The 14,293-nt window shown below is 36.3% G+C and overlaps 1 protein-coding gene across 1 annotated transcript in view; it reads left to right on the forward strand.

Annotated features, from left to right (window-relative positions):
- ABCA5 (ATP-binding cassette, sub-family A (ABC1), member 5) overlaps nt 1-14,293 on the forward strand; it is a 76,587-nt gene that overhangs the window by 14,764 nt on the left and 47,530 nt on the right. Inside the window, exons 9-10 of the mRNA XM_008586617.1 lie at nt 780-948; nt 4,803-4,861. Of these exons, the coding sequence (XP_008584839.1) occupies nt 780-948; nt 4,803-4,861 (228 nt within the window). The remainder of the gene's footprint in view (nt 1-779; nt 949-4,802; nt 4,862-14,293) is intronic.

Consider the following 14,293-nt stretch of genomic DNA (forward strand, 5'->3'; position numbering starts at 1 on the left):
CAAATATATGCTGTGTGGACAGCCATCACTGACTACCATTTCTTTTTTTTTTTTTTTTTTGTGACCGGTAAGGGGATCGGAACCCTTGGCTTGGTGTCGCCCGCACCACACTGAGCCAGTGAGCGCACTGGCCATCCCTATATAGGATCCGAACCTGTGGCCTTGGCACGCCCAGCGCCGCTGCGCTCTCAGCGCCGCACTCTCCCGAGTGAGCCACGGGTTCGGCCCACTGACTACCATTTCTAAGTCTCATATTTCTATCCTGTTGCTGTGTTGCTCTCCTAATTCTGAAAAGTCTTCTCCATGAACTGTATCCACTTTTCTAAATACTACCTTTTTTCAAAAACTATCTAAGCTGTTATGTATTCAAGACTTTAGCCCATTTAGCCTGCATTGTATTCTAATCATTTAGTATATACTTGTACCCATAAAGATATGTTTCTTTGGCACAGAAAATGTGCTTTACTTACCTTTACATCGACAACTCTGAAACTATTTATGGATTAGAATTATTGTCAGTAAAACTTTGATTTTTCATATAATGCTGATTTAGTTCTTTATACCTAAACTTTATTTATTAACTTATTATTTTTAATTGACAAATAAAAATTGTATACATTTATTGTGTACAATATGATTTAAAGTATGTATACATTGTGTAATGGCATCTGAACTTTAGATCTAGATTGTCATGTTTCAAATACTGCCTTTATGATTTAAAAACTAGCTTTTAGAAATAACGTGTTATGATAACTCACTTTCTTATTTTTATTTTTCAGGGGAATTTGGCTTACGGAGATCATCTTTATATTTTCTGAAGCCATCTTACTGGTCAAAGAGCAAAAGAAATTATAAAGAGTTATCAGAGGGAAATGTTAATGGGAATGTTAGTTTTAGTGAAATTGTGGAGCCTGTTTCTTCAGAGTTTATAGGAAAAGAAGCCATAAGGTATGATTCAGTCTTTGGCAATTTAAGTATCAGAACTGCTGATAGAACCTGCCACATTTAAATCCTATCTTTTAAATATGTATTTAAGTATGATATCTTAGATTTCGTAGACACTTCATGATTTTAAAAAGTAGCATTAATAAGGCTACTTTTAAGTTATTTTCTTGGCAACCATTTAGAATAAGGTTCCTGATAGGTTTGAAACCTTACGTTTCAGTGGAAATTTTTAAAAGTAATAAAACTCAGTTTTTAGGGCCGGCCCGGTGGCGCACTGCTACAGTGCACCGCTTGGGAGCACGGCGGCGCTCCCGCCGAGGGTTCAGATCCCACATACAGACCGGTTCCCGCTCACTGGCTGAGCGAGGTGCGGGCGCAACACCGAGGGTTGTGATCCCGTTGCCGGTCCCGGTCTGGTACGGGCGTGACACTGAGGGTTGCGATCCGTTGCCGGACACGAAAAAAGACAAAAGGGAAAAAAAAAAAAAAAAACCCTCAGTTTTTATACAGTTAAGCTGTTTAAAGCTTTTTCCATTATGTAGATTGAAACAGAATATTCTATAATTTTATTCATGTTGTATTGTCTTACACAACATATTAAATTGTCCTTTGTTAATTTTACAGATCTTTAGGTTTTTGTGACATAATTAGAATATCACTTTAATTTTTAAGAACCAAAGAAATTTATTACTCTTTCTTGTTAGATCAGTTAACACCAAATTGAAAAAAAAAAAGGAAGAAAAGAAATAAAAGAAGTAAGAAAAAGTAAAGTATAATATGGTTCTTATATTTAAGCATGTATAAAAGCAAGAGAGAGTCAGAATATTTAAGATGTTAGCAATGGATCAGTGGTCTGCCTTCTCAAGGGTAAAGTTTCAACTGATTAACAAGATCATTAGTTCTTTTAAAAATTGTGTAAAAAAGTTTAAAGTTCAGTGAGAGAATCAATTCATATTTAAAGACAGTTTGAGATGTGTGCTGATATGAAATGGCATCCAGTTTATATCCCCCTTAAGTGATTTAACATGTATGTATTAGTCCGTTTTGAATTGCTACAACAGAAATGCCTGAGACTGGGTAATTTATAAAGAACTAAGGTTTATTTGGCTTACGATTCTGGGACAGCTGCATCTGGCACAGGCCTCAGGCTGCTTCTACTCATGGTGGAAAGTGTCAGGCAGTCAGTGGCGGGAACGAGCGGATCACGTAGCAAGAGGAAGCAAGAGGTGCAGGATCTTTTTAAACAACCAGCTCTCTCAGGAACTAATAGAGCGAGATCTCACTCAACCCCCACACCCCAGGGAGAGCATTAATCCATTCATGAGGGATCTGCCCCCATGACTCAATCAGTTTCCAAGATTGCCACGTTGGGGATCAAATTTCCACATGAGTTTTGGAGGAGACACCACATCCAAACTCCATCAGTCTTCTCCTGGCCTCCCAAAACTCATGTTCCTCTCACATACAAAATACAATTATTACATCCCAACAGTCCCAAAAGTCTTAGCTTGTTCCAGCACCAACTTAAAAGTCTAAAGTCTCATCAGAGACCAAAAGCAAAAGTCCTTCCAGCTGTGAACCTGTAAAAACAAAACCAAATTTATCTACTGCTCGTATAACTTCGTATTATGTATGCTATACGAAGTTATTACGTCCCAGTTTATTCCCATTCCTCAAAAGTCCTTCCAGCTGTGAACCTAAAGAACAAAACCAAATTTATCTACTGCCAAGATACAATGGTGGAACAGACATTGGGTACACATTCCCATTCCAAAAGGGAGAAATAGGCCAGAGGAAAGGAGAAACAGGTTCCAAACAAGTCTGAAACCCAGCAGGACAGATATTAACTCTTAAAGCTCCAAAATAATCTTTGACTCCAACTCCTGCATCCTGGGCACAATGGGGCATTTGGGCCCCCAAAACCTTGGGCAGCCTCACTCCCACAGCTCTGCCAGGCACAGCCCAGTGGGCTGCGCTGATGCCTGCAGCTTTTCCAGGCCTACATTGCACATTGTCAGTGGCCCTGCAGTTCTGGGGTCCTGGCAGCAGCCCCGCTGCCTTAGCTCTACTAGACATTTCCTTGGTAGAGGCTCTCTGTGGGGGCTTTGACCCCACTTCCTGCTCGGCATTGCTCTAGTAGATGGCCTCTGTGGTGGCTCCACCTCTGCGGCAGGTCTTTGCCTCTGTCTCCAGGCTTTTCTGTACATCCTCTGAAATCTGGGTGGAGGCTGCCATGCTTCCACTGCTCTCACATCCTGCTAGCCTGCAGAATTAACACAATGTGGATGCCAGGGAGGTTTCAGGCGTCTACTCTCCAGGGCTGCTGCATGAACCACACTTGGGGCTGCTCCAGTCAGAGCAGCTGGGATGCTAGGAGCAGGTTCCTGAGGGCAGCTGCGCCCCGGGTCTGTCCCCTGGGACAACTCAGTCCTTCTAGTCCTCAGGGTCTGTGATGGGTGGGACACCCTTCCAGACTTCTCAAATGCCTTTAGAGCTTTTCTCTTATTGTCTTGGCTCTTAACATCTGGCTGCCTCATCACCAAACAAATGTCTTTAGCAATAAGTTTATCTGCTTGCCCCTTGCATTGTTCTCCAGCTCTCTGCTTCTGTACCTCATGGCCAGGCTGCAAATTTTCCAAATCTTTATGCTCTGCTTGCCTTTTAAATTCTGGCTTTACCTCATGCTTTTGCCCCCATAACTCAGAGTAAGCTGTTAAAAGTAACCATGAAGTTTCCTTAATGCTTTGCTGCTTGGAAATTTCTTCTGCCAAGTGCTCTGGTTCACAACTCTTAAGTTCCACCTTCCGCAAAGTCTTAGGGCATGGACACAATGCAGCCAAGTTCCTTGCTATTAGCAAGGGTTATCTTTTGTCTAATTCCTGATAAGTTCCTCATTTCTATCTGAGACCTCATCATCCTTTACTGTCCACATTTCTGTCAGCATTCTGGTCACAACCATTTAACCAGTCTCAAAAATCTTCCAAACATTCTCTCATCTTTTTGTCTTTTTTCTGAATCCTCCAAACTCCTCCAACCTTTGCCCATTACCCAGTTCCAAAGCTGCATCCACATTTTCAAGTATCTGTATAGAACACCCCACTCCTGGTACCAGTTTTCTGTATTAGTCTGTTTTGTGTTGCTATAACAGAAATACCTGAGATTGGTAATATAGAAAGAACAGAGGTTTATTTGGCTTACGATTCTGGGACAGCTGCATCTGGCACAGGCCTCAGGCTGCTTCTACTCATGGCGGAAAGTGGCAGGTAGCCGGCAGGTACAAGCAGATTGCATGACGAGAGGAAGCAACAGAGAGGAAGCCAGAGAGAGAGAGAGAAGGTGCCAGGGTCTTTTTAAACAATGAGCTCTCGCTGGAACTAACAGAGCGAGAACTCACTCATTAATCCCCCCTCCCCCAGGGAGAGCATTAATCCATTCATGCGGGATCTGCCCCATGACTCAATCAGTTTCCAAGATTGCCACATTGGGGATCAAATTTCCACATGAGTTTTGGAGGGGACAACGCATCCAAACTCCATCGATGTAGATTAATCACAGTTGAAATGAAATCCATAAATTGCTTGAATCAAATGGTTCATTTATTTTTAGAAGTTGGTTTTGGCCCGAAAAACGAATGAATGACGTTTAAAATGGAGAACTATACTGTATTTTTCTCTTGTAGCCTCTTAAAAATAATTTTATAGTCATTGTCAAGTTTCTTTGGTTTATTATTTTAATAGGAAGGTGCTTTATTATTATTATTCCTGTTAAATATGATAGCTTTGATAGAAATATTATACCTGTAAACCTACATACTTATTAATTGCTTTAAATACTTAAAGTAGAAAACTGTTTTTCAGAATCAGTGGTATTCAGAAGACATACAGAAAGAAAGGTGAAAATGTGGAGGCTTTGAGAAGTAAGTAGCTTTTCTAGTTTTCAGTCCATAGTATTAAAGTACAAACGGAAAAACGATTTGCATAGTTTGTGGAAATTTAAACTTCTCTACCATAATTTTCTGTCTTGCCTTTACAAATACTTTCACTTTTTATGTGATTCATATTTATAATAAAACTAACATCAAAGTTGTAAAAGCAAAAAGTAGTATCCAGTAAGTTTAAAAATATTCAGCTATTCAAACAAGTCTATGTTCTTTTTCATTTTATTATTTTGCATGTGTATACATGTTAATTACTTTTTAAAAAATTCTTTTGGCCTAACATAGGTTTTCTCAACAATTACTTTTTTTTAAAGTTCTTTGGGCCTAACACAGGTTTTCTCAACCTGGGCACAACTGAATTTTGGTCCTGATGATTCTTTGTTGTGGGGAGCTGTCCTGAGAATTGTACAATTCAGCAGTGTGTTGGTGTGTTACGGTTCTCCAGAACCAACATAATACACACACACACAACAAGTGCAAGTGTGGGGCTGGAGAGGTTTTTTTTTTAAAGAATTAGCTCATGTGATAATGGGGGCTGGCAAGTCCAAAATCTGTAGGACAAGTTGAAAACTCAGGAAAGAGTTGAAATTGCAGTCTTGAGTCCAAAATTCTTAGGACAGGCCAATAGGCTGGAAACTCATGCAGAAGTCTATGTTACGTTCTTGAGGCAGAACTCCTTGATGAAACCTGTTTTTTCTCCTAAGGCCATCAACTGATTGAATGAGGTTTACCAATATTACTTAATTTTACTTAAAGTCAGCTGATTATAAATCTTAATGACATCTATAAAATACCTTCACAGTAACATGTACACAACCGTTTGACCAAACAACTAGGAACCATAGCCTAGCCAGGTTGACACACAAAATTAACCATCACAAGCAGCATCCCTGGCTTCTACCCACTAGATGCTCATAGTAACCCCCTTCCACAAGTTGTGACAATCAAAAATGTTTCCAGGACTTGCCAAAGGCAAAATCTCAATCTCTATCCCCCTCCTTCACCCCTGCCTGAGAACCACTGGTCTAACATATACAGGTTGAGTATAATCCAAAAATCCAAAATCCCAAATGCTCCAAAATCCAAAAGTTTTTGAGTACTGACATGATGTAAAAGGAAATTCTCATTGGAGGATTTTGGATTTTTGGATTAGGAATTCTGAACTGGTACGTATAATGCAAATATTCCAAAATTCAAAAAGTATGAAATCCAAAATACTTCTGGTCCTAAGCATTTTAGATAAGGGATAGTCAGCTTGTATTGACTTTTCTAGATACCTTCACTTTATTATTAGCAGATTTATTATCATAAATTCATTTGTAGTATTTTCATATTATCTTAATAAGGTCTGTAGGATCTGCAGTGTTTTCCCATTTTTATTCCTGAAATTCATTATTTCACTTTTTTTTTTTTCTTTTTTGAGTACTGGTTTATTGGTTAAAAAAAATATTTTTAAAGAACCAACGGTTGGCTTTGTTGACACTCCGTATTATATATTTGTTTTCTATTTCCTTAAGTTTTTCTCTTTATTATTTTCTTGTCATATCTACTTCTTTTGAATTTGTCCCCAGTTCTTGAGATAGATGCATAGATCATTTTCCAATGATTCATTTTAAGTATATAGATTTTCTTCTAAGCATGGCTTTAGTTTCATTGCCTAAGTCTTGACATATTATTTTCTTTATTCAGTTTTAAATACTTCTTATTTCTACTGTGATTTCTTTTTTGATAATGTTGATTTTCAACTATATGGGGATTTATCTTTTTGTTATAGATTTCTATGTTAATTCCACATAGTCTTAAGGTTCATTTCAGCATTTGAAATTTGTTGATATTTGATTCACAACCCAGCATTTGATCAATTCTTGTATCTGTTCTGTGTGTATTTACATAGGACATATATTTGGCAGTTGCTGGATATGGTATTCCATATCAGGTCAAGTTTTTAATTGTGTTTTTGAAATCTGTGTTTTTACTGATTTATATTTTTTGTGATATTGCTTTTTCTATTTATTGAGAGAGATGGATTAAAAATACAAATGTTCAGTTACAATTGTGAATTTTGTTTGAGCTTCTGTTGTTGTTTCCCTTTCGCTAAGGACTGAATGATTGTGTCCCCACAAAATTCATATATGGAGCCTCTAATGCTCATGTGATTGTATTTGGAGGTAAGGGCTCTGGGATGTAATTAGGTCAGTAGGGTAGGACCCTTACAAATGGGATTAGTGCCCTTATAAGAAGAAACACAAGAGAAATCGTCTTTCTCCAACATGTGAAGATACACCAAGAAGGTGGTATATGCCAGTAGGAAGAGGGCCCTCACCAAACTTCAGACCTGCTGCCACCTTGATTTGTGAACTGGGAGAAATAAATGTTTGTTGTATAAGCCACCCAGTCTATGGTATTTTGTTACAGCAGCTCGAACTAAGGCACCTTTATATTTTTTCAGACCATGCTATTAGGTACATACTATTAGGTTGAGAGTTACAGCTTCCTAATGAGTTGAACATTTTGTCATTATGAAATATATCTCTAGTAATTTTTTTTTTTTTTGCATAAATTCTGCTCTCCTTTTGGCTTGTGTTTACATGGTATATATTTTCCATCCTTATATTTGCAATATTTTTTTGAAGATGTCTCTATTCTAAGTACCAAATAGTTATTGTATTTTAAAATCTGATCCAAAATTGTTTTTCTTTTATTGCATTGTCTAGTTCATTTGCATTTATTGAGATTATTGCTATATAGGCAAACCCCATTTTTTTTTTGCACTTCACTTTATTGCATTGCACAGATAATTTGTTTTTTTTACAAATCAAAGTTTTGTGGCACCCCTGTATCAAGCAAGTCTATCAGTGCCACTTTTTTCAGCAGCATATGTTCACTTTGTGTCTCTGTCACATTTTGGTAATTCTCACAATACTTCAAAAAAACTTTTTTGTTATTATTATATTTGTTATGGTAATCCATGATTGGCGATCTTTGATGTTACTTTTGTAAATGTTGTGGGGTGCTACAAACCATGCCCAAAGAAGATGGCTAACTTAGATAAGTGTTGTATGTGTTTTCACTGCTCCACTAACCAGTGATTCCCCCATCTCTCTCCCTGTCCTTAGGCTTCCCTATTCTATGAGACACAACAATATTGAAATTAGGCCATTTAATAACCCTCAATGGCCTCTAAGTGTTCAAATGAAAGGAAGAGTCACATGGCTTTCACTTTAAATCAAAAGCTAGAAATGATTAAGTTTAGTGAGGAAGGCATTAGAAACGCTGAGATAGGTCAAAAGGTAGGCCTCTTGCACCAAACAGACAAGTTGTGACTGCAAAGGAAAAGTTCTTGAGGGAAATTAAAACTGTCACTCCAGTGAACACACAAATGATAAGAAAGCAAAACAGTCTTAGTGCTAAAGAGAAAGTTTTAGTGGTCTGAATAGAATATCAAACTACCCACGACATACCGAAGCCTAATCGAGAGTGAAGCCCTTAATCTTCAATTCTGTGAAGACTGAGAGAGGTGTGAGGAAGCTTCAGAAGTTTGAACTTAGCAGGCACTGGTTCATAAGGTTTAAAGAAAGAAGCTGTGTCCATGTCATGAAAGTGCAAGGTGAAGCAGACAAGTACTGATGTAGAAGTTGTAGCAAGCTCTCTAGAAGATCTAGCTAAGATAATTGTTGAAGGCGAGTATACCAAACAACAGATTTTCATTGTAGATGAAACAGCCTTTATGTTGGAAGATGATGCCTTCTAGGATTTTCATAGCTAGAGAGAAGTCAGTGCCTCATTTCAAAGCTTCAAAGGGCTGGCTGACCCTCTTATTAGGGCCTAATACGTTGAAGCCAGTGTTCATTTACCATTCTAAATATCCTAGGGCCCGTAATAATTATGCTAAATCTACTCTGCCTATGCTCTGTAAATGGAATAGCAAAGCCTAGATGACAGCACATCTGTTTACAGCATGATTTACTGAATATTTTAAGCCCACTGTTGAGACCTACTGCTCAGAAGAAAAGATTCTTTGAAAATATTAATGCTTATTGACAGTACACCTGGTTACCCATGAGCTCTGATGGAGATGTACAAAGAGATTAATATTTTCATGCTTGTTGATACAACATTTTGTAGCCCAGGGATTAGGGAATAATTTTGGCTTTCAAGTCTTAATATTTAAGAAATACATTTTGTGAGGTTATAGCTGCCATGAATAGTGATTCCTCTGATGGAGCTGGGCAAAGTACGTTGAAAACCTTTAAAGGATTCATTATTCTAGGTGCTTTTAGGAACATATGTGATTCATGGGAGGAGGTAAAAATATCAACATTAACAGGAGTTTGGAAGAAGCTGATTCCAATCCTTATGGATGATTTTGAGGGGTTCTGGAATTCAGTGGAGGACATAACTGCTGATGTGTTAATAGCAAGAGAAGTACAATTAAAAGTGGAGCCTGAAGATGTGACTGAACTGCTGCAATCTCATAAAAAGTTAACAGACGAGGAGTTGGTTCTTATGGATTAGCAAAGTGGTTTCTTGAGATGGAATCTACTGGTGAAAGCTGTGAACATTGTTGAAATGACAGCAAAGTTTAGAATATTACATAAACTTATTTGCTAAAGCAGCTGCATGGTTTGAGAAGATTGAGTCCAATTTTGAGAGAAGTTTTACTGCAGGTAAAATGCTATCAAATGGCATCACTTGCTGCAGAGAAATCTTTTGTGAAAGAGTCAGTGGATGTGGCAAGCTTCATTTTTCTGTTGTTTTAAGAAATTGCCACAGCCACCCCAAGATTTCAGCAGCCACTACCCTAATCAGTCAGCAGCCATCAACATTGTGCTACCCAAATTTCCATAGAATCAAACTTAGTCAGAATCCTGTTAGGCTTTTTTTTTTTTTTGGTAGAGTTTGAACTGATTCTAAAATTTATATGAGAATGTAAACAACCTAGAATAGCCAAACAACTTTGAAAAAAAAAAAGAACAAAGTTGGAGGACTAGCATTAATGATCTTGTTTCAAGACTTCATATAAATGCTGTAGAATCAAGATAATATAGTTTTGGCATAAAAACAACAGAAAATACATCAATGAAATAGAACAGAGAGTACAGAAATAGACCTATATAACCAATAACTGATATCCAACAAAGTTGCGAAGAATTAACTGAAAGATAGACTTTTTAACAAATGTTGAAGCAATTACTCATTCATATCTAAACAATAGAAAACAAAATAACAAAAACCAGAATAAAGTGAACTTTTGTCCACTTGGGGCACCATATACAAACACTAATGTATCATACACTTAAATGTAAAACCTAAAACAATAAAACTTCAGGAACAAAAAATATAAATCAGTTGACACCTTGGATTGGACAAAAGTATCTTAGATATGACACTAAAAGCACATACCATAAAATAACTAATTGTTAATTGTACTGTCAAAATTAAAATGTCTTTTGCTCTTTGTAAGACACTGTTGAAGGAATGAAAAAACAAACCATGTACTTACACATGAATGCTCATTGCAAATTTATTTGTATAATGAGAAACTGGAAACAATCCAAATATATATCAGCAGATGAATGGATAAATCAAGTTTGGTTATCCATACAATGGAATGCTATTCAACAATAAAAATGAGTGGACTGTTAATACGAGGGTACTTTAAAAAGTTCATGGGAAAAATAGAATTAGAAGGTAATACGAATCTTTTCAGGAACTTTTTGAAGTACTGTTCTGCATGCTACAAACATGGATGAATCTCAAAATAATTAAAAGTGAAAGAAGCTAGACATAAAGAGTACATACTATATAATTCCATTTATATAAAATTATAGAAAAACAAACTATAGTGGAAGAAAGCAGATCAATGGTTGTCTGGAGACAGTTGGGGATGGGTGGGAAGAGGCAGGGGGAAAAATTAAAAGGAGAATCCAGAACTTCTTATGGGAAATATAGATTAAATATGTTTATCTTGATAATGGTGATGGTTTTATGACTGAATATGCATGTCAAAACTTATGAAATTTTTTACTTCACATATGTATACTTTATTCTATGTCAACCATACCTCAATAGTGCTGTTTAAACAATTAAGTGATTAGATATGTGTTTAGCTTCTGAGCTCTTTTCTCTTCCACTGGTCTGTGTTCCTATTATACTGTTACGGTTAGTCTTGATTACTTTAAATATTGTATTTTGGGCCCTTTACATTCCTATGTAAATTTTTGGATCGGCTTGTCAATTTTCACAGTGTGTATGTTTTGGTGAGTTGTGGATTTTCAAGGAATTTGTCCATTTCATTTAAATTGCCAAAATTGGTTGCTACAGGTTGTTTGTAATAATTTCTTTTTATCTTTTTAATGCCTGTAGAATCTTCAATTATGTCCTTTTTTTATATATTTAGCAATTACATTTCTTTTTTTTTTTTTCGTATAGGTCTTGCAATGTGTGTATAATTTTATTAATCTTTTCTAGGAGTCAACTTTTGGCTCTGTTGATTTTCTCTATCATAGTTTACTTTGCATGTTATTGATTTATATTACTATCTTTGTTATTATTACTACTGTCGTTGGGTTTAATTTGTTTTGCTTCTTCTAGCTTCTTACTGTGGAATCAGTTATCTATTTCTGCATTATAAACCACCCTAAAGCTTAATGGTTTAAGGAAATAACTCTTTTACTATGCCTAAGCAGTCTGGTTTGTCTGGGAAGTTCTTCAGTTACCTTGTGGATTAGCTGGGACTGGATGGTGCCTTAGCATGGCCTAACATAATTGGCTGTTTACAGGCTGATTCCTCTAGTGGGCCATAGGTGGGGTTATTTGCATCCATTTCACATGATCTCTAATCCTTCAATAGGCTAGCTGAACCAGAAGCAATTCAGTATTTTTTATTATGCCATTTTCACTCTCCCTCTATTAGCTTCTTAGTTACGTATATCTTTTTAAAGTAATTATCTGAGATGTTATGTATCTCTGATTATTGACTTAAAAAGTAGTACTTTACCATTCCCCAGATAAGGAAGACCAAGACCTTACTTTTGTCTCTTCTGTCTTCAGTACTATTGTTGTCATGTACTTTAATCCTACATGTATTTTAAACCAAAGATAATGTTTTTTTTTAAAAAGGCAGTTCATTTAGATTTATCTATATATTTACCACATTATTTATTTTCATTACTTCCTCCAACTGATCTTCCATCTAGGATAATTTTCCTTCTGCATGAAGAACTTTTAGTATTTCCTTTTTGCAGATCTGTCAATAATACATTCAGGTTTTGTTTGAAAGTACTTTTTTATTTTCACCTTCAGTTATGAAGGGTATTTCTGTGAGTGTATAATTTTAAGCTTGGAAGTAACTTTCTTTTAGCCCTTTAAAATGTAATTCTTTTTTTATCTTCTTGTTTCCATTGTTTTGGTTGCAAAGAGAGCTGTCAGTTTTATTATTGGTATGTTGTTTATATACCTTTTCCCTGGCTGTTTTTAAAGATCTTTTTGTGTTTTTTTTAGTTTTATACAATTTTACTACACCATGCTTTGGTGTTTTATTGTTTGTTTGCTTGCTTTTACATTTATTCTACTTTGGTTGTATAATGCTTCTTGAATCTGTGGCTTGATGTCTTTTTTCTGTTTCAGAAAATTCTCAGCCATTTGTTTCTCAGTATTCTGTCCTGCTTTCCCTTTTCTTTCACTTTAGGATTATTAGTACATGTGACACCTTTTCATTTTATCCCATTTGTCTTTTATTCTCTAATCTGAATTGCTTATTCTTTTGTCTGTGTGCTGTAGTCTAGATTTTTTCTTTCATTGTATTCACTAATTTTTTTCTTTAGTTGGATCTAATTTTCAAAAGATAAACTATGTTTTGAAATTTTAATTTCATTTCTCTTTTCCAGTTTTTGTCTTTCCACTTTGTTTTTTATAGTTTCTAGTTGTTTGCCAACATTCTCTTGTGAACATGCTAACATTTAAAAATCTTTGTTGTATAGTGCCAATGTCTGCATCTCCAGTAGATCTGTTTCTATTGTCTATTGTTTCTTTTGGTGTTTGGCCTCATCTTGCCTTCTTCCTGGTTATTTTTGACTGAATACTACATGTTGCATATGAACAATTGTAGAGATTATTTGATACCTGAGTGATGTGATCTTGAACTACAGAGGATTTACCTTTGCTTGTGGTCTACAGCTCTGGGGATACTAGCAATCCCAGATGTCCTTCATCCAATCAGCGACTGAAATGACTTGCAGCTGGGTTTTTGTCTCTATAAGGGCCAGTGTACTTTTGATTTACCCTTACTCCTAAGGTTTAGTCCTTGGAAGTCCCAATGAAAAGCTTGAGTGGTTTACTAAGGTCTCTCTTCCTTGGCATTCCCTGAATCCCATTTTGTGTTTCCTCAGTTCTTTGTCTCTTCAAAACTCTGCTCAGCCTATTTTCTACTCTACTGTTACTTTTGCTTTTAGAATTGGCAGCATCCTAGCCTTTCTCCTTCTCCATATCTTTACCCCATAGTCTTCCATTCTAGCCATCCAATGCCTTCAAACAAATGACTGTTTTGAATTTTGAATTACAGTATAAATTGTAGTATCAGTAGATTATGTTGAACTCTCAGATTATTGAGAACAGGGAAGAACCCAAAGGTAGGGACCTTTATTTAACATCTTCACCCATAATAAGGAAAGGCTTTGTTCTATGTACAAACCTGATTTCATGCTTTCATGGATGATAAAAAAGGGCATATGGTTCTCAACCATCTTTCTCTGTTCCTAGATTGAAGGGAATTGTGTGATATATGCTTTCTAAGGAATTTTTATACTAAAAGACATATGACTCCAATGGTAAAGCCTTTTCCTAACTCTTGCCCTCTTGCTCAGGGATTGAACCCTGATAGTAGTACTTTAATACTCCATGGCATATGAATTGACATCTTTATAGATTTGTTGAAAGTAAATCTGTCATAAAGAAGATGAATTTCATTTCTTGTAATCAAAAGTATTATAGTATATGTACTAACTAAAGATAAGATCACAGCATTTGTTCTAGAAACCATTTGGGCCTCACTAATCTTTCTCCCTTGTATCAGAGCTCCATGAAAAGCATGCTTCTGACCCAGAAAGCATAGATAAGTAAAGTCGGAGGACGATGCTTACCTTTTGAGATGGTTTTTGAATTTTTAATGGCTGGCTTCAGTGACTGTAAGCAATTTTTTTTTATGTGGATCAGTATATAGGTGAAATACTGTCTCACAAAACAGCTGCTGGGCACTTTAGAAAGCATAGATAAGTAAAGTCGGAGGATGATGCTTACCTTTTGAGATGGTTTTTGAATTTTTAATGGCTGGCTTCAGTGACTGTAAGCAATTTTTTTATGTGGATCAGTATATAGGTGAAATACTGTCTCACAAAACAGCTGCTGGGCACT

Source organism: Galeopterus variegatus, unplaced genomic scaffold (genome assembly GCF_000696425.1).
Source record: "Galeopterus variegatus unplaced genomic scaffold, G_variegatus-3.0.2 Scaffold4047, whole genome shotgun sequence".
NCBI classification, from domain to species: Eukaryota; Metazoa; Chordata; class Mammalia; order Dermoptera; family Cynocephalidae; genus Galeopterus; species Galeopterus variegatus.